The sequence below is a fragment of the Anabrus simplex genome, chromosome 14 (genome assembly GCF_040414725.1).
Source record: "Anabrus simplex isolate iqAnaSimp1 chromosome 14, ASM4041472v1, whole genome shotgun sequence".
NCBI classification, from domain to species: domain Eukaryota; kingdom Metazoa; phylum Arthropoda; class Insecta; order Orthoptera; family Tettigoniidae; genus Anabrus; species Anabrus simplex.
In genome coordinates this window covers 87,591,022-87,618,473 of record NC_090278.1, presented here as the reverse complement: position 1 = coordinate 87,618,473, position 27,452 = coordinate 87,591,022, and the positions used below count along the sequence as shown (strand labels likewise).

The following is a 27,452-nucleotide window of genomic DNA, read 5'->3' as shown; positions in this document are numbered from 1 at the left end:
TATCCCAGGGCAACGGCCCTCCATATTTATGACCCCTGGAGAGAGGATGTCCCAGTATTTTAAAGCCCCCAGGAATCGGGCTACATGATTGGTCCGTGTGTTGTATTGGGTATTTCAACCAGCCCTACGTACTGTAGGGGCACCCTATCTGCCACCTGGTGATGCGCTCTGTAGGGGTCAGGTTCCCCTGGTTACTTATTGGAAGTTAATTCCACCCACAAAGGCTGAGGTTATTTGCGGAGTCTCACTGACCCCAAATATAAATTAATTCAGCTTCTCCACACTGTCCAACATAGACAGCGCTGCTATCGCCTTACAGAATGTAGAGGCCTAAAAGCCACTTCACAGCCCTAACCTGATGGTTTACAACCCCAGACCCGCTTTGCTTGGTCACAATCCAATGGTTTTCTCACTAACCAGACTTAACCAATGGTTTTGTCACTAGCCGGACCTAACCAATGCAGACCAATGGTTTTGCCACTAGCTGGACCTAATCAATGCAGACCAATGGTTTTGCCACTAGCTGGACCTAATCAGTGCAGACCAATGGTTTTGCCACTAGCTGGACTTAACCAATGCAGACTAATGGTTTTGTCACTAGCCAGACCTAACCAACCTGACCAATTGCTTTGTCACTAGACGGACCTAACCAACGCAGACCAATGGTTTTGACACTAGCCGCACCTAACCAACGCAGACCAATTATTTTGTCACTAGCTGGACCTAACCGACCCAGACTAATGGCTTTGTCACTAGCCGCACCTAACCAACGCAGACCAATTATTTTGTCACTAGCTGGACCTAACCAACCCAGACTAATGGCTTTGACACTAGCCGGACCTAACCAATGCAGACCAATGGTTTTGTCACTAGCCAGACCTAACCAATGCAGACCAATGGTTTTGTCACTAGCCAGACCTAACCAACGCAGACCAATGGTTTTGTCACTAGCCGGACTTAACCAACGCAGACCAATGGTTTTGTCACTAGCCAGACCTAACCAACGCAGACCAATGGTTTTGTCACTAGCCGGACTTAACCAACGCAGACCAATGGTTTTGTCACTAGCCAGACCTTACCAATCCAGACCAATGGTTTTGTCACAAGCTGGACCTAACCAACTCAGACCAATGGTTTTGTCACTAGCCAGACCTTACCAATCCAGACCAATGTTCTTGTCACAAGCTGGACCTAACCAACGCAGGCCAATGGTTTTGTCACTAGTTGGACCTAACCAACTCAGACCAATGGTTTTGTCACTAGGCAGACCTTACCAATCCAGACCAATGTTTTTGTCACAAGCTGGACCTAACCAACGCAGACCAATGGTTTTGTCACTAGCCGCATCTAACCAACGCAGACCAATGGTTTTGTCGCTAGCCGGACTTAACCAACACAGACCAATGGTTTTGTCACTAGCCGGACCTTACCAATCCAGACCAATGTTTTTGTCACAAGCTGGACCTAACCAACGCAGGCCAATGGTTTTGTCACTAGTTGGACCTAACCAACTCAGACCAATGGTTTTGTCACTAGGCAGACCTAACCAGTGCAGACCAATGGTTTTGTCACTAGCCAGACCTAACCAGTGCAGACCAATGGTTTTGTCACTAGCCAGACCTTACCAATCCAGACCAATGTTTTTGTCACAAGCTGGGCCTAACCAACGCAGGCCAATGGTTTTGTCACTAGTTGGACCTAACCAACTCAGACCAATGGTTTTGTCACTAGCCAGACCTTACCAATCCAGGCCAATGGTTTTGTCACTAGCCAGACCTAACCAACGCAGACCAATGTTTTTGTCACTAGCCAGACCTTACCAATCCAGACCAATGGTTTTGTCACTAGCTGGACCTAACCAGCGCAGACCAATGGTTTTGTCACTAGCCAGACCTTACCAATCCAGACCAATGGTTTTGTCACTAGCCAGACCTAACCAACGCAGACCAATGTTTTTGTCACTAGCCAGACCTTACCAATCCAGACCAATGGTTTTGTCACTAGCCAGACCTAACCAACGCAGACCAATGTTTTTGTCACTAGCCAGACCTTACCAATCCAGACCAATGATTTTGTCACTAGCTGGACCTAACCAGCGCAGTCCAATGGTTTAGTCACTAGGCAGACCTAACCAATTCAGACCAATTGCTTTGTCACTGACCCGAATTATAAATTAATTCAGCTTTTCGTCACTGTCCAACATACAGTGCGGGCTTACGCCCCCAGGCCTGTTTTGCTTGGTCACAGTCCAATGGTTTTGTCACTAAACTTAGTTCCGAACTTAGCAGGTTGGCAGCATTGTTGACCGCTCGAGCACGTACTCACGTCCTCGGCGAGAAGGGCGCAACAAGAAAACAAACTACAGTCATTTCGCACACAGCTGAATGTAATGAGTATTGGGTAGCACAGCGTCAGCTATTGATTCCATTAATCTAAGCCCACAACAAGCTTGTTTCTGATTCCCAGCTCTCATCAGGAAGGTGGGCATCAACACTCGCAGAAGGTCCATCTCAACAAATCTTCAATCTTGATGTACGAAATGCAGGATGAGGAAAAAAGCTGGATAAACAAAAGAAAAGGGAGGAGACAAACGAAAGATGAATACAGTTAGTAAACGACTAGGAACAGAGAACAAGCACAGTAGAAGCCCATTGGGTAAGTATAAATAATAATCTTTGTCTCTTTCCTTTTGCTCTGTTTATCCATCTTTGTTCCTACCCCACACTTTTAAGACTGAAGATCTGCCAAAGTGGCCCCTCAATGAGTGTTGATGCCTGCCCTCCTCTTGAAGCTGGGAAGCAGAGGCAATCATGTCAGGGGCGAAAAGAAGTGGATGTAAAAGAATTGGGATTGATAAGGAGAGAACCAGTTTGTTTGGAGATGGGAGCTTTTCCCTTTTCTTTTGTGTTTTTATACTTATCATTGTACCCCCTTTTCAAGTTGACGTGCCATTGTGTTTATCCTATTCTTCTCAGCACTTATTCTGCTTTGCCGCAGGGTCTGCTCTTTGGTTGCCAGTCACCAGTTCTGCGGATCAAGAGCATCGCGAGCAGCCATTGGTGTCCCGCATGTGTTCTTTTAGCCGATCACACCACTGCTTCTTAGGTTGCCCATGGGGCCAATGTGTGGGATGAATTAATTAATTAATTTTATTTGCTTTACGTCCCACTAACTACTTTTACGTTTGTTTTTTTTGGAGGATCTGAGATGCCTGAATTTACTCCTGCAGGAGTTCTTTTACATGCCAGTAAATCTACTGAGATGAGGCTGACGTATTTGAGCACCTTCAAATACCAGCGTGCTGAGCCAGGATGGAGCCTGCCAAGTTGGGGTCAGAAGTCCAGAGCCTCAACCATCTGAGTAGAGGTGCAGGACTGTCTTGGTGATTGATTGCTCATCACTTCGCATGACTAGAGGCACCTGATTGTGTGGCAAAAATGTTTGCCCAGTTTCATTTCATTTTGTGTGTTTCCTATGTTTTTAATACATGTCTTGCTGAGGATGACCCAATGCCGGGTCGAAACATGTCTATTTATGTGTGAACTTTCGTCTTAATTGGACTTAAAAAATTAGTATTGACTAGGAGGATTAAAATAGTTTTTGTACAGTTTTGTTAGAAGTTGCCCAGTTTTGTCATATTTAAAAAAGTTATTTTGGTATATTTTTCGCTATTTTTATTTTATTTCGTCAATAATTTTCCTGAATTGTATTTCCAATTTTCAGTAATAAAACCTAAACCGAAAGATAGTTGACAGCATATTTGCAGTATTTTTATACGTGTATACAAGAAACATGAGTTATGCTTTTGTTAAAAACACATCTTACTTAACCTACATATTTATGAAAGCATGGATGAAAAAAATATCCTGCCATATTAACAAGCAGGATCTAGCCTACGTAAATAATTTACACGTCAGTCTGAAGAAGACGTACCACGAGTTCCATATTACTGGCAGTTTCGTGTCGGACATTATATTAAAATTAATTGAAAATGACCTCTCACTACCAACATTACTGACTGAGATCCATAAAGCCTTCATTTCACGAAATGCCCATATTCTGATTTCAAAAGAAAGAATGTCGATCACACCAATATCTTTACCTGCTCTACACGAACTACCAACTAAATCCCTAAACACTGTATATGGTTCAAGATATTCTTATGCTCAGAGTTCTCATAGGATGGGAATTTGGTTTATCAGGCGAGATGCTTCATCATTTTCTAAATCACCTTTCGTTATGCTTCTTGGATCAAGAGGGATTTCACATAATTTTGTCAATTATTTGTGATATTGCTTAAAGATAAACAATTTTGTGTTTTGAGCCAAATTTGTCGAAAAATTTGTGATTTCACGCTTTGCGAAACGCAGGTGCCTCACACGTGACACGCCCTGTCATTATCTCTTGATGTATCATTGTATGAACCTAGCACTGACTACCTTTGAACTGTGCTATGTTCTCTCAGTTATGTTTCTCTCTATTAACATGCAGTTTTTATGCTTCCTAGTCAAGCAAGTGTTCAGCGACATGGATTTCTTGGGGTGGTACACAACTGGTGACCAGCCAGACGACTCGGACATCAAGATCCACAAGCAAATATGTGAAATCAACGAGAGTCCTGTACATCTGAGACTCAACCCACAGGCCAGGCATAGCGATGTAAGTATAAAGCTTTAATGCTTAATGAGACTGAGCTTTTTTGTGCTACTTACTGCAGTGCTTCTTCATTTCTTCTTCTTGTTCTTGTTCTTCCCATATTGTGCTGATACCAGGCCTACATTAGCAGTGTTTGCCGACCAAGAGTGTCCCGTGAGAATGATTGAGCCTAGTGTTGGGTTTGCGTATGAGGAAAGTCTTACATTCATGTCCAGTAACATGAAACACTAATTTCACTGAATGTTTCACATTAAACCAAATTTGTATTTATTAGGTAATAACATAAAATGAATAAACAAGAAGGAATAAAGGTATTTGATAACTAGGGGGACAGTGATTAACATTTCAGGTCAGGATAATAATTTTGTCCCATGGTTGAAAGCAGTTGCATATCCCTGTTCTCTTTTCATCTTAACTACTATGATATTTGAGGGTTTTTAACCCTTACGCCTCATCTGTCGGGATATTTCCTAGCCGGTCGCATGTCTGGGATTGCTCGATATGACATTGCATCACCCACCGCTTGTCTACCGTCTCTCATATCACAAATATTTGTGATATGCGTCACCTTCAATACGGAACCAAAATGAGAATAGTTACTTGTAACTACCGTCTCTCATCCGACAAAGTACATGATGCTATACTATACTGCCATATTTTTGTTCATTTTATAACTGTTAGTTTCTTCAACCCCGAAACTAATTTTGTGTAATGAATTTATAAACTAGTAGCCTCCGTGGCTCAGGCGGCAGCGCGTCGGCCTCTCACCGCTGGGTTCCGTGGTTCAAATCCCGGTCATTCCATGTGAGATTTGTGCTGGACAAAGCAGAGGCGGGACAGGTTTTTCTCCAGGTACTCCGGTTTTCCCTGTCACCTTTAATTCCAGTAACACTCTCAGTTATCATCTCATTTCATCTGTCAGTCATTAATCATTGTCCCAGAGGAGTGCGACAGGCTTCAGTAGCCGGCAAAATTCTTATCCTTGCCGCAGGATGGGGGCTTCATTCATTCCATCCCTTACCCGGTCAATGACTGGATAACAGGTTGTAAGTTTTCACTCAAATTTATAAACTAGCAGAAAAAGAAAACATTTCGTAACAGTATTATACTTGCAAAAGAAACAACTTAATTAAAATAGAGTGAAATTCTTCATTCTTGAAAGAACATCATCTGATGAACAGAATCTGATGTTGTTCTTTCAAGAACAAGTCATTCTATTTTAATTAAGTTATTTCTTTTTTCAAGTGTAGTATTGTTACCACATCGTCACTCCTATGCCAAAACTGTAAATGTGACAATGCTTTTCCTACCTATTCGCGTAAGACTGGTCACACCTCACAGCCACATACAGTAGAACCTTGATGCATCGTTCCCGGAACTGTCGTTTTTCCATATTCATCATTCAGTTTATTCAGTGTCAGAAATGTTCCATACAAACCAATGTTAAATTTCCCCGCATTATCGCTCCTAGAACTATTGTTTTATCTCTTTTATTGGCAAAAAAATATTTGTCCTCAGCCACAATTTTCCCACATGCAAGGAAAATATGTGCTAAAGTTTTTTTGAATTTAAAGAGACAGCTCATTACTCTAACATAGGCCTATAATAGTGGCAACCTGTTGTGCGAGAATGTCCGAGTGATTCAGAGTTGCAACCTCATTACGAGCCTCCTGACACTAACGCTTCTCCTCGACCGACTTCTAGAAGAATTCTTATTTACAAGAATTAAAACGGAGGCACTGTAAAACTCAAATTTGCCACCATTTTCTGTGCTGCTGTTGGCTGGCTAGGGCTGCCACCTTGGTTGAAAATCAGAAAATCGCGGAGTTTTAAATAGTCACGGCATGCACCAGGTTTAATTAGTCACAGGGTTATTAATTGTGCCGTACCTTGTGGAATGCTAGAGGCATACTGACAGCTGTGTTGGCCCCTGCCCAGTTGTCTTGTTACAAGCTGGACCTAACCAAGCCAGACCAATAATCTTTTCACTAGCGTTGGCTTGTAACTACTTTCTAAGTTGGCAGCCTCTCATAGTCCGCTGTGACATCGTCCGAGACACGCCGCGTTGAGTTTCTAACCTCTGTGACATCATCTGAGCCATGCCATGTTGGTCTCTAACCTATCGTTCACGAAGAGTCTACGGAATCTTTACCAAAATACAGGTTATCACCATAATATCTACGTATACCAATTTCCAATGAGAGAACTGACCTTAAAGGTTTTCAGTTATTACGAGATATAAAGAAAAAGAAACGGCATAAAGTCATTTTTTTATTTTCGTCACGTTGGCCTTTGGTTCAAGGGGTCTCAATCGGGTTGGGGATTTTAACCTTCAAAAGCATATCAGATGTAAGGCTTTTCAGGCGTTTGCTCTATTAACCAGCGTTTCGTCTTAGGTCTGACACTTTCCTTGGTTAATTCCGACGGTTTGGGAGGTGTGTGTGCGTGCATGCTTGCGCGCGCCGACTTAAGCATTAGAATTCATCTTATTGGTAGGGCTGCATTATCATAGGTGCGTAGATTGCCTATAATAATAATAATAATAATAATAATAATAACAATAATATATTTACATGATGAAAAATGTCCAAGTACAGTACCTGTATTTTATTATTTTGCTCTTCCCTTATTTTTTGTTACTCCCATTTATCATTTTCCCGCATGCGTCGTCATTTTTTCCCCTCCCACTTGAAAAACGATGCATCAAGGTTTTGCTGTATTGATATGCAGTCCATGAGGACTCCTTCGTTGTGTTCATTTTCTTAGGCTACACTATAAAGGAAAATGCACCTTAAATTCATCACACCCTGGCAGTGGGTAAATAAGTCCTACAGTGCAGTATAGTAAGCTTCATTTTCCTTTACACACATGCATAGTAAAATGAACTCGACGAAAATCTGCCGATGGACTGGATATCCTTATGTGGCTGGGAGGTGCAACCATTCTTAACCCTTTCCCTGCCAAGCTAAAATTCTGTAGTACTGTTAAAACTGCCAACCTAAATTAAGGCAAAATGTAAGGTCTTAGAGAAAATTTTGCACACGCCTCATTTTTGAATCTATATATATGAAATTTTTTTCATGACATGATATATCCATGTATATGTCCTGTGATTTACTTTGTTGGTGTACATGTCTTTACGTTAAAAAAATTAATGAATGATTAATTTCCACTTTCTGTAATTGTGCAAATTTGTTATTTCATATACATGTTAATGTCGCTGTTAGAATCACTAAACTGTGTTGTCTTTTAATGTTAAAAGTTTTAAATCTCTATGTTTAACAATGTCCAAATGATTATAGGTTTTGAAATTGAAAGTTGAAAATTGAGGTTAGGTTTGTCGTCGTGATGACTTGCGTTGCGCTCATTAATATTAAGATAATTGTCATGTTCATTTTCGACAGTAGTAGTAGTAGTAGTAGTAGTAGTAGTCGTCAATGTCCCATTTCAGTCGCCCGGGTGTGGTTAACAAGCCTCCTCTACTCCTTTCTGTCCTTCCTCTTTTCCTGTTAATGTTAATTTCGTTCTCTTGGGTACTTTGTCATCCCATAAAAGCTCTCTGACTTGATGATAAAATGTTGTACCTTTACTTAGTCTGTTATTAATTTCAGGGTTGATTTCATTACTTCTATATGTAAACTGTTCTACATTCTCTGTCTATGTTCACTTGGCTTACATCGGATCTTGGCAGCCATTGGGTTAATGAAAATAATGGATAGGAAGAACATAGTCACATTCACAGTTTTGGCACCACAGCAACGATATGTTTTTCTTTTTCAGGTAGTTTATAAATTTATTACTTAAAATTAGTTTCAGTAGACTGAAGAACTCAACAGTTATAAATTAATTGAATTGAAACTGAAAAGAGATGGCTTCGGATACAAAATATTTTGGTTCAGCATGGAACTTTGTAACATCCAGATATTATTTGACAGTCTGTCGGAAATGTATTATTTAGATGGCAGTGTAGCCGTTAGCTGTGTCCAGTCCACTCAATCTGCGCCAAGGTTGAAGCAATAGTAAACAGACTTGGCTGAATGCATTATGGCAGATGAAGATCTTGATGACCTGTCTGAAGCAGAAGAGAGTGAATTGGACGTAGTAAGTAACAGAGGTGATGACAAAAATAACGCAGATGGGGAGGAAAGTGAAATACAACAGGTAGCTGATGGTGTTGGCTGGCCCACTTATAAATCAATAGATCCCGATTTCAGTAAATCTCTGTTTACAGCTCTTTCAGGCTACAAACCACTACAAGGTATGAAACCAGAGATTGAATTTTGACAGCGTCCCATTGTCAACCGTGAACTGCTCCTCGCCGTGTTTTGTGTGTTGTGCACTCACTTGAAACAGTTTAACCCTGTGTGTGTGTTCGTACATTTATTAATTGGAACAGTGTGCATATTAAGATTGGGAACGATAGGTCACAAATCCACTGAATAGATTTGGCAATTACATGAAATAAAATTCATTATCAATGCCCGTTTTGCCAACCTACTGCAGGTATTTTGGTTCTTTCAGGAAAAAATCCCCCTTTACAATACTGTAATTATTTATTCCATGCAGAATAACGAAGTTAAATAGTTATAGTTTTGTAAAGGTGAAATATTCCTCAAAGAACCAAAATACTTGTTGTTGATTTGGCAATACAGTGCAGCTGTATCTCTCATGTTTTTCCTACGAATATTGGACTGTAAAATTCCTCTTTTCCACCTCTACCTTCCTATCTGTCTAGGATTGCAACTGAATTTTTGGTCCATTGTGTTATTTTTGTGTGTGGGGACCCATAATCTGGTAAGTTATTCATCTCGCAGCTGTTTCCATAATATGTTGATAATTCTGTACCTCTCGTTACCAGCTTCCCGTGACAATGTACGAGTCTGTGATAGATCTGGTCGGGGGCCAGGCCACCATGCTCTTTGTAGAACTCCACTATACTCTGGCCACAGAGGAGGCCGAGCGTATCGGTGTTGACCACGTGGCTCGAATGTCTAGCAACGAGGCTGGAGAAAGCTCTCTTGGTAAGTGGAAACAGTTCATTGAATGTAATGATTCCTCTTGAATCTTGGAACAGAGCATAGCAGAAAGATAGTGTCGAGGTTTCAGTAATCAGTTTGGACTAAAGCAAGGCAGTGATGGAGACAAGAACTCCGTATACGAGGGTCATTTTAGAAGTTGGGACAATTGTGTTTTCTTCCTATTGCCTATATCTTCTCCTAGCATTTATAAATTGTATTGCCACATTGAAGCTCGATGAGCTGAAGCTGTGCTCCTAGCCTTCAAACATGGCCAGCTGTTCTGTCAAATGAACACACTCCCACTGCTTCGGCTGGTCATCGTTGAACGAGTACAAACTGTTTCCAAAGACAGCATCTCGAAAACTGTTCGCTCAAAATACCCTACAGCCCTGAAAGGACTTGACCTACCAAACGACCGCTGCTCAGCCCTAAGGCCTGCAGATTACGAGGTGTCGTGTGGTCAGGACGGCTAATTCTCTCGGCTGTTATTTTTGGATTTCCAGACCGAGGCTGCCATCTCCATTAGATAGCTCCTCAATTCTAATCACGTAGGCTGACTGGACCTCGAACCAGCCCTCAGATCTAAGTAAATATACCTGACCTGGCTGGGAATCGAACCCGGGGCCTCCGAGTAAGAGGCAGGCACGCTACCCCTACACCATGGTGTCGGCTCACTCAAAATACTTCCTGTAAAAGGTATTTTTATCATCATTAAATATCTCATGTTTTCACAGTAATTGTATGAACATTTTACTGTTCTATAAACAGTAAAGACTGAAACCATAAAAATGCTTATTGTGAGCTCTCTATTGGAGATAGACGTATGCTTCTGGTTACTTATAAATCTAGTTAATCTAGATAACACTAGTGACCATGCCCATGGATTCTGTGTGTTTCCATTCTTTTGAAATTTTCCTAGCCCATATCTTCTATGGGTTTAAGTATAAAATATAATTGAAAATCCCTGCCTGCAGTTTTTACAGGCTTCGTTACAGCTTTGTGGTGCTATGTAGAAACTAATTCTGTCACTAGATGTGATATTTGAGAGTAGTTTTAGTTATATTTTTTCGTGAATCAGGAATGCATTGCAGAGAAGTGAAAGAATTTATCATCTGTGATTGTAGGAATAAAGTTGGTGCGAAAAGGGTTAGGAGAAGACGAGATTGAAATAAATAATATATAAGGTAATCTAGATGGCTCTGATCGTGAAATAGATGAATTGGAATGTACTAGTGGTGTGTTTAAGGTTATATGAATGAAAACCTACCACCTGTTTTCCAGTGAATGACCAGGTCAGGAATGGAATGAATGAAGCTCCCAACTTACGGTGAGGATAGGAATTGTGCCGGCTGTCGAGGCCTGTCGCACTCCTCTGGGGCAATGATTAATGACTGACAAATGAAGTGAAATGATGATTGAGAGTGTTGCTGGAATGAAAGATGACAGGGAAAACCGGAGTACCCGGAGAAAAACCTGTTCCGCCTCCGCTTTGTCCAATACAAATCTCACATGGGGTGACCGGGATTTGAACCAAGGTATCCAGCGGTGAGAGGCTGGCCAGCTGCCGCCTGAGCCACGGAGGCTTCCTTGTTTGAAGGTTATGTATCATAAATAATAGGTTTTTTCTATATCCAGGAATACGACCAGGTTCTTGCCTTTCTCCCAATACTTTTCCATCAGCACGGGGGTACTAAAAATTAGATCCATTATTGATCTGTTACTTCTGAATCCATATTGCTCCTCCTCTAACTGTGGTTCAATGATGGTTCTCAATCTCCTTTCTATGATCTTCTCTAGAATTTTTATCCCATGAGACAGCAATGTTATTCCTCTATAGTTGGTGGGTTTCTGTCTGCTGCCTTTCTTAAACAGGGGAATTATAACGCCCTTGCTCCAATCTGCAGGTATTTTGTTGTCTGTCCATACGGCATTTAGTAATCTGTGTAGCCATTGTATACCCTGGATGCCTGCTGCCTTTATCATGTCCGCATTCACTTTATCTGCACCTGGAGATTTCCCTTTAGGCATAGATTTTAAGGCTGTCTCAGTTTCTGTCCAGGTGATCTGAGGTTCCTCATTGTAGGTTTGGATTTCCGGTTCTGTATTTTGTTCTTGAACTGGTCTCTTCAGTAGGTGGTTGAAATTCTTCAGGACTTCTCTCATGTCACTTTCTGTCCTAAGCAGATTTCCATTTTCATCTTCAAGTGCCTTTATGGTATTCATTGGCTTCCTTTTACCTCTGTTAACACTATACAGTAGTTTCTTATTGCCTCATTTGTCTTTGTCCTGTTTCTGAGTAAATATATTTCATGCCTTGGTCTTTTATTCTGTAACTGTTCTTTTAACGTACAGTTTCTTGTTTCGGTGTAATTGTTTGAGGTTTTTGATCTTTGCCTCGTCTAGTAAGATCCGGTTTATTTTTCTCCCGGTCCCTTTCTTTCCGCAAGAGATTTTTTTCTCTGATTGCTGCTCTCGCTCTTTCATTCCACCAAGGTGTTACCTTCTCTCCTGTTTTCATACTTGTCTTTCCACAGACTTCAGTTGCTTCCTTAACCAATGTGTCCCTTAGTCTGGTCCATTCTGCCTCTTCATTTTTCCTTTCATCTCTTGGTAACGGTTTTTATCCAGTTCTGATACTCACTTCTCATATCTGTTTTCTGGAGTACCCATACTTTGATTTTTGGCATTTTCCTGTTCTGTACTTTTGGGACAGAAGTTTCTCAGGTCCGCTACTGATAGACGGTGGTCATTGTCAAGACTCTTGCTGGTTATTACTCTGACATCTGTTACCAATTTACTACAACCCCTAAACACCCTTTCTTTTTCTTTTTCTTTTTTTCTATTGGCTGTATGTCGCGCCGACACAGATAGGTCTTATGGCGACGATGGGACAGGAAAGGGCTAGGAATTGGAAGGAAGCGGCTGTGGCCTTAATTAAGGTACAGCCCCAGCATTTGCCTGGTGTGAAAATGGGAAACCACGGAAAACCATCTTCAGGGCTGCCGACAGTGGGGTTTGAACCCCCTATCTCCTGAATACTGGATACTGGCCGCACTTAAGCGACTGCAGCTATCGAGCTCGGTATGAAGATCTTTCATCTGATAGTGAAATAGGTTAACTGGGAAGTACTAGTGGTGGGTTTGAAGGTTATGTATCATAAATAATTTTGAGTAGGCTTAAATCGTAACATTTTGATGTTAAGATGTCGCTTGTATCACTTTCATAATCTGTATTTAATATGAAAAAAGCCACAAATAAGTTGAAATTACTTTTCAGTTTTGTGCTTTATTTATTTATTTATTTATTTATTTATTTATTTATTTATTTATTTATTTATTTATTTATTTATTTTATGCCTTTGTATGTGGCGAAGTTATGGCTCACAGCCCTCTCTTACACTTAACAACAACATACAGTACATAGTCTTATGAATTAGAGAAATAGCATTGTTAATAGTCTCTAGAAACTACCTAAGTTAATGGAGTAATATTAGCCTATAACTTTTTATAATTGTACATAGTATTAACAAAAATACCTATACTTGTACACTAATGAGGATCTTTGAACGTAGTAAGTGGAATATAAACGTAAAAGACAGCACCTTTTGGATGGTGTACCACAAGTTAAGATCCATTGAGTAGGTGTAGGGGGGATATTTTTGAACATCACTAAAATTGCCTCGTTTATGGGGACAAGTATAAAAATATGGGCTTGGTCCTGGAAGTGTTAAGATTTGAAAATTATTTACTTAGAGATTTTGCTCTATCTGCAATCATTTGCAAATGCCAGTAATTTTCAAAGATCTGTGTCAAGTGTTTTTTTTGTCGACTTGCTCTGCATTGTCTTCTACTGCATGTGCCTTGTTTGAGTTACCTTTGTAAAATATAGCTTAGTAGTTATGTTAAGAATGCACTTAAATGCACTCCAAATGTCATTCACTGAAGCCATTTCTGAGTTACAGCGGGTCAAACTCGTACAAACATGGCTCTGACTTAGTTTTATGATACGCATTTGTAAGTAGAATGTAATTATGGTGGTGATAATGATTACTATTGAAACGTGTGTGTTACTGTTTCAGTGGCAGAGCACCTTACGGCCCAACACTCGGCCATCAAGATGCTTCACAGCCGCGTGAAACTGGTGTTAGAGTACGTGAGAGCCGTGCAGGGCGGTCACCTACCACACTGCCACGAAGTACTGCGTGAAGCATACAGTCTGAGTCATAGGCTACCCGTCCTCCATGGGCCTCGTTTCAGGCAGGACTTCTATAATGTAAGTACCCACTTTCAAGCTGTCAGAACTGTTAACAATCTTGGCCACGAAATACATACATCTTGCGATTGCAGGCGCGTCTAACACCCTCTCTCACAACAGCTCCTTTTATACCGCACACTAGTCTCATGCCGCATCACTGACGTGTTGCTATCCAGTTAAAATTGAAATAATAAATAAAGAGGTTCAACCTATTCAATACAAAAGAATAAGAAATGCAGTGATTACATTCTTATTTAATAATAAGTAGAAGTGGTACCAGTTTCGACCCTAGTCCAGGTCATCATCAGCCGATTAAAACATGAAAAACAATGCATAGGAAAAAGAAAATCAAAGATCAAGTTCACTTCGGATCAGTATAAGAGGCGATATAAAAATGACGGGGGTAGACACTGTAAAATTCAGAAGAAGTAAAATGTAAGTCACTTAAAAGAAACAGTGCGTAATTTTCTGAACGGCAGTATGGCACACGCAGTGTTAGGCAAAGTCTTATAATGTTTATGAAACTGAAAAACGGTTAAATGAGCTAGTTTGTATACACTGTCGGACACAAAGTCATAATACAATCAAACACATATGAAGATCCATAATCGTGCTGAAGCTGAAGATGAGTAGATCAATTGAAGTAACTTGCCAGCTCCCGGTGATCAGCGCGATATATATCCAGCGCCATCTGTTGGCCTGTTTGTGCACCCCTTTTCATGCCAGTTATGTTTGTCAATTATTACTTTTCTACCTCCAGTATTCCATGAAGTATTGCCTCGTCATATGTTAGCGGACTTTTGGGTCACCCTGTGTATTGAATACAATCAATCATCTTCTGTACTAGCATAATAGCATGCAATCTCTATTCTGCATACTCAGCCCGCTAATAGTAGTGTTATGTAGTTTTTGAATTTTCATTTTTTCTGGGGAGGTGGGGGGATAGTTTTCTGGTACCCACTTTTAAGCCTGTAGGGTATTTGAAAGTACCTAATGATTTCATGTCTTCTTTTATTTTTATCCTACCTTAATATAGTGCTACACTTCGATCTCCATTTGTCAGTGTAGATAAAATGCTGTGTTACTGGTTTTCAACTTCGAAATGTATTACAGTAGAACCTCGATATTTCAAAATCGGTTAATTCAAAATCACGTCTAATTCGAAGAAGCTCTCGTTCCTGGAAACATGAGGTATGGTTTTGCACTTTATGTAAGTTGTTTAATTCGAAATACGGATAATTCGTAATTCGAAGAACAACGTCGGTCCCATTACCGAAATTCAGACTTTTAATTCAAAACTGCCTTTAAGTTTTAAAAAAGTTGTGTTTTACTGAGTAATTTAAATTCAAAATTTATTCGCGTCGTGATAGAACGAGTCTTCCGAAATGTACAGGGGTAGCTAACCGTACTTTCACTCACTTCTGTGTGTCTACAGTGTGTGCTTCATATTTGCTAAGTTCAAGCAAAATCATAAGTCTTTTGTATTCAGCGTTTTAAGGAACACCATAATATTACGTTTTACACTATAAATTGAGGATAATTATGTCCATCTTTTCAATACAAATACAATGTGACGTCATTAACACATCACAAATGTATTACCTTTCAAAAAATTGGGACCGGTTTCGGCATTATTTGTATGCCATCATCAGCCATAGGAAACTTTGTGACAAGGCTTAAGTACAATATTAACATAACATACAACATGAATATATATAAAAATTGACCATATTCTTACATAACTATTAAAATTTTTTTGGTATACTCCTTAAAACTTAAGATTAAAATTGGTAGCATATCTTATGCAACATATTATGACTTATTACTTCTAAATGGAAATTCTAAGTTCCCATGGAGGGGAGTAGATATTTTTCCACCAATAGAGCATATCAAAATCAGATCAAAAATTAGATGAATTTCCATTTGGAATTGCTAGGCGGGCATTAATTCCTTTGTGGGGTCTTATCTCACGTATGCAGTTATCAGACTGTGCCTAATAAAAGACTTCTGATAAGTTCACCTGCATACACCCCAGCATCAGTGGGTAGGGTCCGACACATCCCACTCTGAAGAGTCTAGTGTCAGACCTAAGACGAAATGCTGGGTTAATAGAGCAAACGCCTGAAAAGCCATACATCTAATTTTTTATCTGATTATTAGTTCTATACAATTTTTGACTAAAGTTAAAGCTTTGTCAGGTTCTTTAAATATTACAAAATGCTGATTTAGCATCCAGTTAAAAAAAAATTTCAATCTTTGAAAATTTTTTATAACTACTAGGCGTTTAAAGGCAATTGTGCATTTTGGTCAAAAATACCTAAAAGTGACATGTATTAAAATGAGTTCACCTATTATCAGATTGGAAACAGTAACCTATTTGTACTAGGTGTAGAGATATGTTACAGTATAAGTCTTTGGTAACTCAATGTCTTGCGTTAATGCAGTTTAGTTATTTAACAACAGATCGAGTAAAATGATAAGTTCGGCTGATATTATTTTAGACTTTAAAACATTATTTGTCCATTATAGAGGTCCCTTGCAGTAAAGATTTTTAGTGGGCAAAACAGTTCCTTTTAGAATTGATTACAGGTTCACTCTGTTTTGGGGCTTGAATAGAATGAAATTCTTATTTCATTATATGTTGTTGTGCAATATTCATATACATAATGTTCCGTCTTTGCTAGTGTCCTTAAAATATAGATCGACTTAACAGGAGTGGACTGGTGAACCGGAATTTCTTGGAGCATTACATTCAAGGTCTTTGAGGTTCTAGAAATATCTCGATCCAAGACGGACCTAGGAGAAAGATATATATACTACGTATTAGCATAAGAATAACAAAGTTTGAGAAGGCCCTATTTCCATTTAAATAGAAACTCACCCCAAGCACTACGTTGTCGAGAATAAAGCCAGAGAGGAACTGTCTACTGGAAAGGCAGATAACAGACTACGAGTACTAGAAGAGGGGCGGAGCATATGATGTAGGGGAAGGAGGATCGCGGTAACGCGAGATTATTGGTCGGGAGGGCGTGGATTACGGAGGGGATGGTAGATGAGCATATTGCGCACCGTTTTGTGTACTGGTTGATTTATTGGTCTTTTTAGATTGTTGATCACTGAAATGAGCGTGTCAAACAATATTGTGGGTTTTTCGGATACCTCATTCAGATTATAATTAGGGTTAAAATACTGGTCCAATGATATGAAACATTGTTCCGTTATATCAAGTAAGGGCCCTATTCCCAATATTTCTACGACGTCAGTGTCATGATTGATGTCATGAAAACTATGTTTATAGTCATTTATGTGTTGTCCTATAGCTGAAAATCTCCTATATTTAATGGCGTTGACGTGCTCATTATACCTAACCTTAAAGGATCTCCCTGTTTGTCCAATGTATGTACTATCGCAGCTGTTTCAGTGAAATCTGTATACGCCCGGTTTATCATATGGGTTTGGTGCGTTGACTAGTTTAGCGTTATGAAATATGTCAAGATTTCTGTTGTTGGTTTTAAAAGAGATGATGATATTTTTCTTGAATATTTTTGTAATTCTATATATGTTAGGATTATATGTGAATGTTGAGTAGACTTTTGGTCTAGTTATTTCTTTTTGTAGGTTTGATTTCGGTCTGTGCTTGAACTTATAAATTATTCGTTCTATGAAACTACGATTATAGCCGTTATGGACTGCAATGCTACGTATTGTTTTTAGTTCTCTATTTAAGTCTGATTTTGACATGGGAATACTAAAAGCCCGGTGTATCATACTATTATAGGTTGCCCGCTTTTGGCTGGGTGGGTGTATGGAGTCATTATGAATGGTTGTGGCGGTATGTGTTTGTTTTCTATAGATCCTGTATTTAAAGGAATGCGGGAGCCGAGTGATGGTTAAATCTAAGAAGTTAAGGACTCTGTTATCCTCGGATTCTATTGTAAACTTAATATCTGGATCAATATTATTAAGGTGTACCAGGGTGGTGGGTGCGTCTGAAATGTGCTGGTCCATAACTATAAACGTATCATCAACGAATCTGGCCCACAAGAGAATGTTATTAAATTTCTTATCATCTTCTATTCTAGTATGTTCAAGGAAATCCAGATATATATCAGCCAAAATGCCAGATGCTGGTGACTCCATGTGAAGTAATTGCTATTAACTAATAGTTTAAGGATGGTTATAAAATCTGCTATTTCTAATTGACTGAGTTTGCTGTGGGTACGTAGGTTTTTTGAAATAATTGGCAGTACTTTTTCTGGTTTTATGTTTGCATACATGTTGATGATATCAAATGAATGCATAGTATAATGGGGTTGCATTTTAAAGTTGTCTAGTTTTTTAACTAATTCTAGAGTGTTAATCACGGATTTGTTTGCTTGACAAGTATAGTGTTTTGTAAGAAATTGTTGTATAAATTGCGCTGTCTTGTAAAGAGGGCTCGGTCTAAAATTTACTATGGGACGTATCGGTACTCCTTCTTTATGGATTTTTGATTGGGCTTTGACCGTGGGGAGACCAGGGTTCATATTGATCAGTTTGTTTTTCTCGCTGTCAGTCAACAGGAAGGTTATGTTTTTTAGTATCTGTTTTAGCTGTTTTTGAATGAATTTAGTTGGATCTTTTTCTATTATTGTAAAAGAACTGTCTGTAAAAAAAAAATTTTGTTTTGGTTATATAATCAGTTTTATCCATTATAATAGTGGTGTTTCCTTTGTGATGATGGTTTTTGTGTCTTTAATTTTATTCTTAAGCTGTAGGATCTTTTTTCGGTTCTCGTGTTGCGTTGAATTAGTAGTGTAAACCGGTGCATTTAGAATTCTGTTTAATTGTTTCTTGGCTTCATATCTAACCTCATTCTGAGTGTCAATAGGTATTTTGTTGATGGCCGCTTCTGTTTCTATTACCAGCTGTTTGGTCATGTTCACTATATTATAGTTACACCAATTATGCTTGGGCCTTCAGAGAAAATAGCGATTTCTTCTTCGTCAAAGTCACTGTTGGAGAGATTAATAAGGGGCGGGTGAAATTGATCTAAAATTTGGCTATGCGTGTTATTAAGGGTAGAGATCCTGGACGGCCTGTTTTCTGCATTTGATTTATTGGTTAGGGTTTGGAATTTATGGTCTAATGTGTACTGTTTCTGAGAAAGTATAGTGGTTAGCTTGCTGAATACTTTATCTTGAAAAATATTCCATTGTGCATTAGACAACAAAGCAGTGACTTAAAGGTGGGTTTCATATAAACGATTGTTTAAAAAGGATTTTTTCTTGTATGGCCATGGGGTCACCAGCATCTGGCATTTTGGCTGATATATATCTGGATTTCCTTGAACATACTAGAATAGAAAATGATAAGAAATTCTCTTGTGGGCCAGATTCGTTGATGATACGTTTATAGTTATGGACCGGCACATTTCCGATGCACCCACCACCCTGGTACACCTTAATAATATTGATCCAGATATTATTAAGTTTACAATAGAATCCGAGGATAACAGAGTCCTTAACTTCTTAGATTTAACCATCACTCGGCTCCCGCATTCCTTTAAATACAGGATCTATAGAAAACAAACACATACCGCCACAACCATTCATAATGACTCCATACACCCACCCAGCCAAAAGCGGGCAACCTATAATAGTATGATACACCGAGCTTTTAGTATTCCCATGTCAAAATCAGACTTAAATAGAGAACTAAAAACAATACGTAGCATTGCAGTCCATAACGGCTATAATCGTAGTTTCATAGAACGAATAATTTATAAGTTCAAGCACAGACCGAAATCAAACCTACAAAAAGAAATAACTAGACCAAAAGTCTACTCAACATTCACATATAATCCTAACATATATAGAATTACAAAAATATTCAAGAAAAATATCAACATTTCTTTTAAAACCAACAACAGAAATCTTGACATATTTCATAACGCTAAACTAGTCAACGCACCAAACCCATATGATAAACCGGGCGTATACAGATTTCACTGAAACAGCTGCGATAGTACATACATTGGACAAACAGGGAGATCCTTTAAGGTTAGGTATAATGAGCACGTCAACGCCATTAAATATAGGAGATTTTCAGCTATAGGACAACACATAAATGACTATAAACATAGTTTTCATGACATCAATCATGACACTGACGTCGTAGAAATATTGGGAAAAGGGCCCTTACTTGATATAATGGAACAATGTTTCATATCATTGGACCAGTATTTTAACCCTAATTATAATCTGAATGAGGTATCCGAAAAACCCACAATATTGTTTGACACGCTCATTTCAGTGATCAACAATCTAAAAAGACCAATAAATCAACCAGTACACAAAACGGTGCGCAATATGCTCATCTACCATCCCCTCCGTAATCCACGCCCTCCCGACCAATAATCTCGCGTTACCGCGATCCTTCTTCCCCTACATCATATGCTCCGCCCCTCTTCTAGTACTCGTAGTCTGTTATCTGCCTTTCCAGTAGACAGTTCCTCTCTGGCTTTATTCTCGACAACGTAGTGCTTGGGGTGAGTTTCTATTTAAATGGAAATAGGGCCTTCTCAAACTTTGTTATTCTTATGCTAATACGTAGTATATATATCTTTCTCCTAGGTCCGTCTTGGATCGAGATATTTCTAGAACCTCAAAGACCTTGAATGTAATGCTCCAAGAAATTCCGGTTCACCAGTCCACTCCTGTTAAGTCGATCTATATTTTAAGGACACTAGCAAACACGGAACATTATGTATATGAATATTGCACAACAACATATAATGAAATAAGAATTTCATTCTATTCAAGCCCCAAAACAGAGTGAACCTGTAATCAATTCTAAAAGGAACTGTTTTGCCCACTAAAAATCTTTACTGCAAGGGACCTCTATAATGGACAAATAATGTTTTAAAGTCTAAAATAATATCAGCCGAACTTATCATTTTACTCGATCTGTTGTTAAATAACTAAACTGCATTAACGCAAGACATTGAGTTACCAAAGACTTATACTGTAACATATCTCTACACCTAGTACAAATAGGTTACTGTTTCCAATCTGATAATAGGTGAACTCATTTTAATACATGTCACTTTTAGGTATTTTTGACCAAAATGCACAATTGCCTTTAAACACCTAGTAGTTATAAAAAAATTTCAAAGATTGAAATTTTTTTTTAACTGGATGCTAAATCAGCATTTTGTAGTATTTAAAGAACCTGACAAAGCTTTAACTTTAGTAAAAAATTGTATAGAAGTAATAAGTCATAATATGTTGCATATAATATGCTACCAATTTTAATCTTAAGTTTAAAGGAGTATACCAAAAAAATTTTAATAGTTATGTAAGAATGTGGTCAATTTTTATATATATTCATGTTGTATGTTATGTTAATATTGTACTTAAGCCTTGTCACAAAGTTTCCTATGGCTGATGATGGCATACAAATAATGCCGAAACCGGTCCCAATTTTTTGAAAGGTATTAAATTCGTGATGTGTTAATGACGTCACATTGTATTTGTATTGAAAAGGTGGACATAATTATCCTCAATTTATAGTGTAAATCTAGATTCAATACGGACCAAAACGAAGTTCTTAACTTTAAATAATATTACGTAGCAAACAGTGTGCGGAGAAGCAGAATCCGCGAACACTGGCGATGCCGACAATCGGCTAAAAAGAGTGGCTCATATATAATCAATTTGTACGCACCGAACAGTATTGTCATTTGATATAGATGTTGATTCCCATAGGGAACTTAAAATATTTGTCCTGAATGAGTAAATTTATAATACCAATATTTTGGTTAGCTGAGTTAGCTGGAAAATTTATAATGTCCAATAACGGACCATTATATTGGTATTATCAATATTGTCATTGTCGATGAAACTGCATTTTTTTAAATGCCAAGCCCAAATGGACTTAAGGTTTTAAACGAGAGAAGCGCTAGCCGGGAAATCGTACAAGGGTGGGGGTCATTGTATTGTGTTGAAACTTGTAATGCACACGGAAGCGAGAGACTTCCTCTCCTTGTATAGGAAAGTTTGATAAACCACGATGTTTTAAGGGCGTCGGGCACTTTCTGTGCAAGTACAAGGCATCTAAAAAAATGCAGACAGTAAAGTAATAAAAAAAACATTTGCACAGGAGAGTCAGCAATATTTGTCTTCGTCTTTGAATCGTGTATATTTTTTTCGTTGCGTGAGGTTATGTTTGCCAGTGATTTATCCAAGTGCATTATTTGAGTAGGACTAATGTCAATGCACTTTGTTGGATACATTTCGGAAATAGTTTTCTCCATGGCACTTAAAAGGTTTAAACTGTGAATCAAAGCGATTGCACGCATTAATGGGTGCATTTCTGTATTTTGACGGAGGTGCCTTGGCGGAAAATCGAAGAATATTGTAATGCAGATGGAAGCTTTCTCCCCTCGTCACCAGAAAGTTCGATAAGCCACGTTGTTTTAAGGGCATCGGATACTTTCTGTGCAAGTACAGGGCATCTAAAATGCATACAGTACAGTAGTCCAATGAATAGAGCACGTGCACTGGGGAGCCAGCATAGATTTATCCTCATGTTTGAATCATGCTCTTTTAATTTATTTCTTTCGTTTGTGAGGTTATGTTTGTTAGTAAGTTATCCAAGGCATTATTTGAATACTGTAAATGCACTTTGTTGGATACATTTTGGAAATAGATTTTTGCCATGGCATTTGAAAGGTTTAAACTGTGAATGAAGGTAATTGCATTCTATAATGAGTCTTAGAATATTTTGTGATGCAGCAAGGGTTGGTATTTCTGAATTAGGAGTTAGTGGTTAATTCAATATCACGTAATTTGAAGTCCGATTTTTGTGCCCCAACGACTTCGAATTAACAAGGTTTTACTGTACCAGGATTTTTCTTCCTTTCAGCAATGCAACGATGTTGGCCTGATGACTTACCTGGGCACCATCACAAAGGGCTGCAACGATACCAACCAGTTCGTCAACAAGTTCAACGTCCTTTACGACCGGCAAGGCATGGGTCGTCGCATGCGAGGCCTCTTCTTCTGAGAGGAGGACGGAATTTTGAATGAATTGTTGTCTGCTGGGATTGTCTAATGCTCTCGATGTGCTGTACTTATCCCCATTTCAATTGGACTTAATTCCAAAGTTCATGCATTACTTGTATCAGGATTGTTTGAATGAGTTTTACTGTCTACATTTGTTGACCAAGAAATATTCAAAATGCTGAAAATATTATCAAAGAATAATCTGTAGAGGCATTGTATTATTTGGTAACTGTCTTCAGAGAAAAACAAAGTTCCAAGTAATACTGTGTGTATGCAAATAATCCCTGCACTCTAATTTTAGCAAAATTTTGGAGAAAAACTGAAAATGTCTTTTTGTACTTGTATAGCAGTGTTAAATATTCATATTGAAAGCCATAAATACTGCAGCTCAATGAATTATAAAATTTTGAGAACTCCTTGCTCTTATAATATAGTCTGCATTACGAATATGCGAGAATAATTGCAAATTTCTCCGGTGCAAACCAATAATAAATAGTGGAAATTCACAATCTTTCTTTCATAATTGGCTGGGAGATAATGTGCCGTGCTAATTTTTCTATGAAAACCGAAGTTGTTTTTGTTCAAAAACACCACGCATTGGCCACGACTAGCCGTACAAACTGTAATTTTTATCTCTTTTGCTATATCTTTCAACTGACGACACATTCCAACTGTGACCATCTGTGACTGTCTGTTTTCAGTCACATATTTGCATATCCTGTTTTTGATTTCTGGAAATGTCGCTTTTTGTTTGTGAAATGCTCGATGGATGCAGCTTGTTTGTTCAAAACTTCATTTTTCCTCCAGTCACGTACCGCAACTTTCCTACACATCGTACTTTCTTCCTACGCAGCGGTTACAAATTTCCTCTGCTTCTTCAATAATATGGAACTTTTCTTTAATTATGAACGACCTCAACAAGGACTTAACCTGCCATCCCGAACATGTATCACTACTTGGATTGATGTCACACGAGTGACATGATATGTAGGTCTACATTGCAAACTTCTTGGTTTGGCGGGAAACAGATTTGCCAACATCATGAGCAGAAAAATGCAAACTTCCAGATTTCTGTATGACTGGAGCACTGTATACCAACCTTCGTGCAAATAATACCCACATGCCAGCTTTTCATCACCATAGTCTGAAAAAAATACGCAAGGATTATTTGCATATATACGTTATTCACTTTCTAAGAAGTAAACTGTTTCTTTAGTACTTCCAATCAAACTTTGCTTTCGCATTTCTGTAAGTACAAAATGTCCATTTCTGAGGAATAATTTCAAAATTCTCAGCAGATCTATCATAAAAATATGTAATTGGCTCCCACATTTAAGGACACCCAGTTCAAGAAAAATTCAATTTCACCTGAAATACACTTGAATGACTACGAATATAGGTCCCATTTTATGAAAACTAATCCTGGTCTTAGCATTCATGATCTATTTTAGTGCAATATATTGCTCATTATCAGTAGAGTATTATGAATTTATCATGACTAATATGTCGATAAATAGTAATGTATATATGCCAACGGTCCACACACCCTAAATTTATAAGGGTAAATTCAAAATAACCAGCATTTGATCTGCATTGCCATTTTGTGAAAGTATCTATGAATGCTCTCGGTGCAAATTTATTATGAATTGATCAAAATTCAACAATTTTTCTCTGTAATGAGCTGGAATCTGTTGCAGTGCTAATTTTCCTCTAAGGGCCTAATCCATTCTGATTTTAAAATCATCTTATCCAACCCCAGTGAGCTTTGAAACCTGTGATATCTAGTTCCCTGGCTGTAGCTAGTGTTTAGTTGTTATTTCACTTGTAACTGTGTATGTGTATTGTCTCTTCTCATTCACATAATCAAGAGCCTTTTTTCGATGTCTGGGTGCTTTGCTTTCTTGCTGTAAAATGCCTGGCGATTATTATTTGTTTCTTGAAATAGAGTTTTGCTTTTTGACCAGCCTCAAATACAACTTTTGCTGATATTGTACTTTATTCCCTTTGCAATTTGCGACATTCTGTGCATTTTCAAAATTTGAAAGCTTTTCTTTATCTACAAACGAGTGTTAACGAGAACTTGATCACGTAATTCAAATTTCTCTTCTATCAAGGTAACTGACTTCTTACAGTGAAGTATAAGGGATTCATGAACTATTTTACTGCAAATCTCAGAGCACAAGATTTTTGTAACAATTACTACCGAAAGCTTGCAAGTTTTATTACTGATATAGGCTACTCATTCTCTTGACAACAGTGTCTGAAGTGTGCATCTTTTATTGGGCTTTCCTGTTTTAATTTGAATGTTTAAGTGCAGTCTTTATACAAGCTGTTTCTACTGCATAATACATACTGAATAGGAAAAAGGAAAAAGCACAGATCTCTTTCCTCTTCAGTAATATTTATTTGGAGAATTGTTTGAAACTAAATCGTAGGCAGTCATTGTTCATAAGATCTGTGATTAAGATAGAAATAAGTTTTGCTCACAAGGTATTTTAAGTGAATCAAAATGAATGGTAAATGTGAATAAATGCTATTGATGTGAAACATGTTATTAGTGAAAAGTGTGTTGTGATATTGAGGAGATGAATTGCTTGGCTAATAATTTGTAATTATGTTCCTATTAATTTGTCTAATTACTGTGTAAAAGGAAAATAAATAGGTTTCTTTGTTTATATTTAGTTTGTAATATGTTTTGACCAGGGACCTGTAGGAGCAATTTTGAATTGATGGTGACAGGACATATAAGATATTGTTGCTTAAGAAACAATACCGCATATCTGACAATGCTCTTCCTATCCATTGTGTTCCTTAACCCATGCACATCACAATAAATGGCCACATTGTTGACTGTGGAATCTGATTTAATTTGCCCTCCCGTAGTTTGTGTACCTGTCATGCAAAAACATGCATAAAACAAAACTAGTGCAGATAATTCACTCAAATTTTGCATTCATGCTATTGAAAGTTTTGAGTTACCCATTCTTCATTCCTTGAGTGACTGCTGTTTGTTATACAAATGTTTCATTTAAAATTTCAAAGAGAGCGGATCTGTGTACTCTAAAATCATCGCATTTTCGGACTGTAGGCGCACTATAAAAATTTTGTAAGTATTTCTGAAACACTGCTGTATCCATGAAATGGATATATATCAGGATTATTGTCTTTTATCTCCTATTTCCAGTCTCTACGTTTCTTTTGTGTCACCAGCCACGGGCATTTGGAAGAACCTCCGCGGCACTTTCACTCCCACTTTCTTCAATGTTCTGCTCACTTCAGTAACTTTCACTGTGGCTATCACTATCTACAAACTCGGATTCATTTTCTAAAGTGACATTATTGCCATAATTGCCATCTTAATGTCTACAAGCGCTTTCAATCTGTCGTCGTCATTGCCGCGAAGCTGTTTCTACTGCATAATGAATACTAAATACTGATGAAAATGAACTGTTATTCAACAATCCCTCTGTCACACAGAAATACAGACAGCATTGTTTACCAACAGTACATGCCTCTAGCTCCTTAGTGTGTATTGTTAGAAATTATATTGCAAAGGAAATCTAATATACGAAGATAAGCGAGACACTGCGTCATTGTGAGCTGAACTCGTAATATAATTTTCCTATGCTTACGTGTAAAGAAAAATGAACCTCAAGTACATTATGCTGTAGGAACGCATGTTTGCATGACTTGCACTCCTACGTGTGAGTCACAGTTGATAACAAGGACGAGTTATGGCTAGCAATCACAGGTGTGTTGTGGCCCCGGGCGCTGGATTGTTGAGTAACTAGACACTTCCTCCTCTCCAAGCATGGGAAACATGAACTGGTATTTCTTAACTAATTCCCGATTTCCGTACATCGGCATGAATTACGAAGACAAGGTAAATCCGTGGTTCGTAACTAGTGGAAACCGCAGATAAATCAAGGGGGTAAAAAATGCGATTATATATTTTTTCCAAATTTTCGACTTTGTGTGGCGTGAGAATAACGTGCACCCCACTGCCCTTCAGTACGTATTACGCCTTGCACTTCCCCTCCATACTAGCTCAGCTGCTCTTGTTCCTCAACAGCGGGAAGCAAACTGGATCCGAAGTTGTTCCGCTCTGAGTTGACGCTAGCTGCTCTAGATGCAACCGTTAGACATTTGCGGGACCACCAAAGGCATACTATAGTGAGGAAATAAGAGCTCACATCAGACATACAAGGAAAGCCATCACTCAATTTGATATTGTAGAAATTTTTGGAAGAGCTTGTCTCATACTTTAGACTGGTGCTATTCCCGTTAAGGTTTCCATTTTACTGGATTCTACCTGTATAACAGACATGTTTTCCAGGACTGTGACTTTACGGAAACAGAAAGAGGAGACAAGGACGATCTCCACGTCTTCATACACGCCCATCTTCACATAGATACATTCGATTCTACTTCTCCATTCCTATACCATTGTCTGTGTTGGAGCGATGTAAAGCAAAAA

The 27,452-nt window shown here is 38.5% G+C and overlaps 1 protein-coding gene across 1 annotated transcript in view; it reads left to right on the top strand.

The window, feature by feature from the left end:
• CSN6 (COP9 signalosome subunit 6) overlaps positions 1 to 25,650 on the top strand; it is a 42,919-nt gene extending 17,269 nt beyond the window's left edge. Inside the window, exons 3-6 of the mRNA XM_067158088.2 lie at positions 4,508 to 4,659; positions 9,515 to 9,677; positions 13,753 to 13,946; positions 22,836 to 25,650. Coding sequence (XP_067014189.1) covers positions 4,508 to 4,659; positions 9,515 to 9,677; positions 13,753 to 13,946; positions 22,836 to 22,976 — 650 coding nt within the window. The 3' untranslated portion in view covers positions 22,977 to 25,650. The remainder of the gene's footprint in view (positions 1 to 4,507; positions 4,660 to 9,514; positions 9,678 to 13,752; positions 13,947 to 22,835) is intronic.
• The last annotated feature ends 1,802 nt before the right edge of the window (positions 25,651 to 27,452 follow it).